General features: G+C 60.7%; 1 protein-coding gene across 1 annotated transcript in view; it reads right to left on the bottom strand.

Annotated features, from left to right (window-relative positions):
* Positions 1-2,422, bottom strand: part of MRC2 (mannose receptor, C type 2) — a 109,524-nt gene that overhangs the window by 60,035 nt on the left and 47,067 nt on the right. Inside the window, exons 24-28 of the mRNA XM_009999344.1 lie at positions 2,319-2,421; positions 1,928-2,077; positions 1,572-1,691; positions 1,038-1,217; positions 667-693 (exon numbers count right to left, since the gene is read on the bottom strand). Coding sequence (XP_009997646.1) covers positions 667-693; positions 1,038-1,217; positions 1,572-1,691; positions 1,928-2,077; positions 2,319-2,421 — 580 coding nt within the window. The remainder of the gene's footprint in view (positions 1-666; positions 694-1,037; positions 1,218-1,571; positions 1,692-1,927; positions 2,078-2,318; position 2,422) is intronic.

Raw genomic sequence — 2,422 nt, 5'->3', positions numbered from 1 at the left:
CCCCCATTTGCTCCAACCTCCTCTCAGGAGCTGCACAGTGAGGTGGTCTCACCTCAGCCTCCTTGTCTCCAGGCTGAACACCCCCAGGTCTTTCAACCACTTGTGTTCCAGACCCTTCCCAGCTCCACTGCCCTTCTCTCTGGACTTGCTCCAGCACCTCCCTGTTTTTCTTGCAGTGGGATCCCAAAGCTGACCCCAGGACTGGAGGCCAGCACCTGCCACCTCCCCCCATCTCATCCCACAGGAGGAGCTTTGGCTGGTGGGTCTCTAGTTGGATGGTGGCTCTGGGACAGGGATAGGACTGGAGTCTGCTTTGGTGTTTTGGGGCCATCCTGCCTATGGAATTGCTCCTGGGATTGGGCAGCTTCTCTGGGTCATTCCTGATGTGCATGAACATCTTGCAGCTGCCTGGGATGGATCTTTGGATGCAGTGTCCACCCCCCAGCCTGGCTGGTCAGTGTGGGCAAGGGCAGGAGAGCCCAGCAAGGGGCTGGACATGCTTCTCCACAGAGGGATGGCTCCTGCTACTGGGGACTCCTAACCCAGGGCCAAAGCCGCTTGAAAATGGGACTTCCCACCCACAAACACCATTTCTCTGCTTATTCATCCAAGCTGGGCTGCAGCAGGACTCCCTGGGGCTGTGCCCAGGCTGACAGGACCACTCACCTGCCCTGGAGAAGCTGCTCTCCTCCACTGCAACAGCAACACAGAGAGGTGAGTGCACGACCACAGCACCCTCCCCCTTCCCAGTGCCAGTCCCACCAGCCCCACGTCCTCCCCTGCTCCCAGTGCCCCACCACACAGATACTGGGCAACACACAACTACGGGGGTCCTATCTGCCCCACCACCACCCCAATGGGCTCATCCTGCTTGGAGGTGCTGACCCAGCCACCAAAGCATGCACCACTGAGCCCCCCTGGGGACCTGCAGACCCCAGCACTGGCCCCTACACCAGAACTGTCCAACACAGGTGGCCAGTGCTGCCATGTCCTGTGGGACCCTGCCTGGACCCCCAGCTCACCCCACAGGCCCCTACCTCGGGGGATCTTACAGATGACCCCCATGGTGACATTGGTGCAGGAGCCCAGGTGCCACAGGCCGTTGCTGCTCTGGATCCAGTAGCAGCTGTTCTGGCTGAGCATGCTGGGCCCCGTGTCGTGCTGGCCCCAGTTGGAGTAGTTGACGGCGCTGTTGTCGTGCCAAACCAGGGTGCCACCTGGGAATTGGAAGAATTAGGCCTGGGGAGGCTGAAGGGGACACCCCATCTCTGCCCCAGAGTGATGGGGTGATGAGGAGGACCAGGGGTGCAAGGCACGTTCCTGAACCTGCAGGCTCCAGTGCCTTGGAGGAGACTCTGGGCTTCAAATCCACCAGCCTCATCCCACCAAGACAGAGGAGGACACATAGCATGTCCAGACCAGCCTGAGGCACTGGGACTCCTGGTCAGGCCATGCCATAAGTCCCACACACTGGTGCCAACACAAAGAGCTCCCTCTGCTCACCTCAGACTGGGTGGGAACTCATGGTAGTGCCCGGGGGAATATCTAAAACCTCACTCCTCCCTTTGTACCTTTGGGATTGAAGGTCATGCCCAGCCAGGCACCCTTGGAAGGGCCCTCATACGCCTGGAGGTGCTCCCACACAAAGATGTTCTCCATCTCGTCCTGGATGGACAACACTGTGCCACCAACTGCAGAGGAAAGAGAGTCAGAGAAGAGCTCAGGAGCAGAGTGCCCAAGGGGACCAAGCTGAGGAACCACCCACAAATGCCAACATGTAACAGCAAGGAGAAGATGGCTGATCAAGGCTGGACATGGGTGCAGGGAGAGGGGACCCATTCATGCACCCCAGGGCAGCCTAGGGACCCCTCCCTCTTCCACGTCCAAAACTTTGTCACCCTCTTCCACCACCACAGCCACCCCATACCTTTCTGGCACCTCCTCATGGCCTCCTTCTGCCCCAGGGTGATCTCCATGTGGAAGGTGTAGCAGTGGTCCCGGAAGGGGATCCAGGACGAGTCCTCCAGTGATTTGGGGCAGCTGCCACTGTAGCTCCACTTGTGCATGCGGGGGGCACCTGGGGAGCACACAGTGAGTGAAGGGTGGGGGGACACCCCAGGTTGGGGTCCCACAGCACATTGAGGCTCCCAGCTCTGCAGGGATGTTCACAGAGCTGCAGGAGGCTCGGGGTGGGGTGCCATCTCCAACCCTTGGTCTCTCCCCAACCCTGTGCTGAACACCCCATATCCCCCCCAGCCAGCACCTGCTCTGAGCTGGCAGATGCCCCCCTGCAGCCTGGTGTCCCCCCCAGGCAGCACCTGCTCTGAGCTGGCAGATGCCCCCCTGCAGCCTGGTGTCACAGTCGGCCACGCGCCAGCTCCCGTCCGTGTCCATGTAGGTGCAGCCAGTGACCCGCCGGGGC

Source organism: Chaetura pelagica, unplaced genomic scaffold (assembly GCF_000747805.2).
Source record: "Chaetura pelagica isolate M959 unplaced genomic scaffold, ChaPel_1.0 scaffold625, whole genome shotgun sequence".
Lineage (NCBI taxonomy): Eukaryota > Metazoa > Chordata > Aves > Apodiformes > Apodidae > Chaetura > Chaetura pelagica.
The sequence above is the reverse complement of the archived record's forward strand: the minus strand, read 5'-3'. Positions and strand labels throughout refer to the sequence as shown.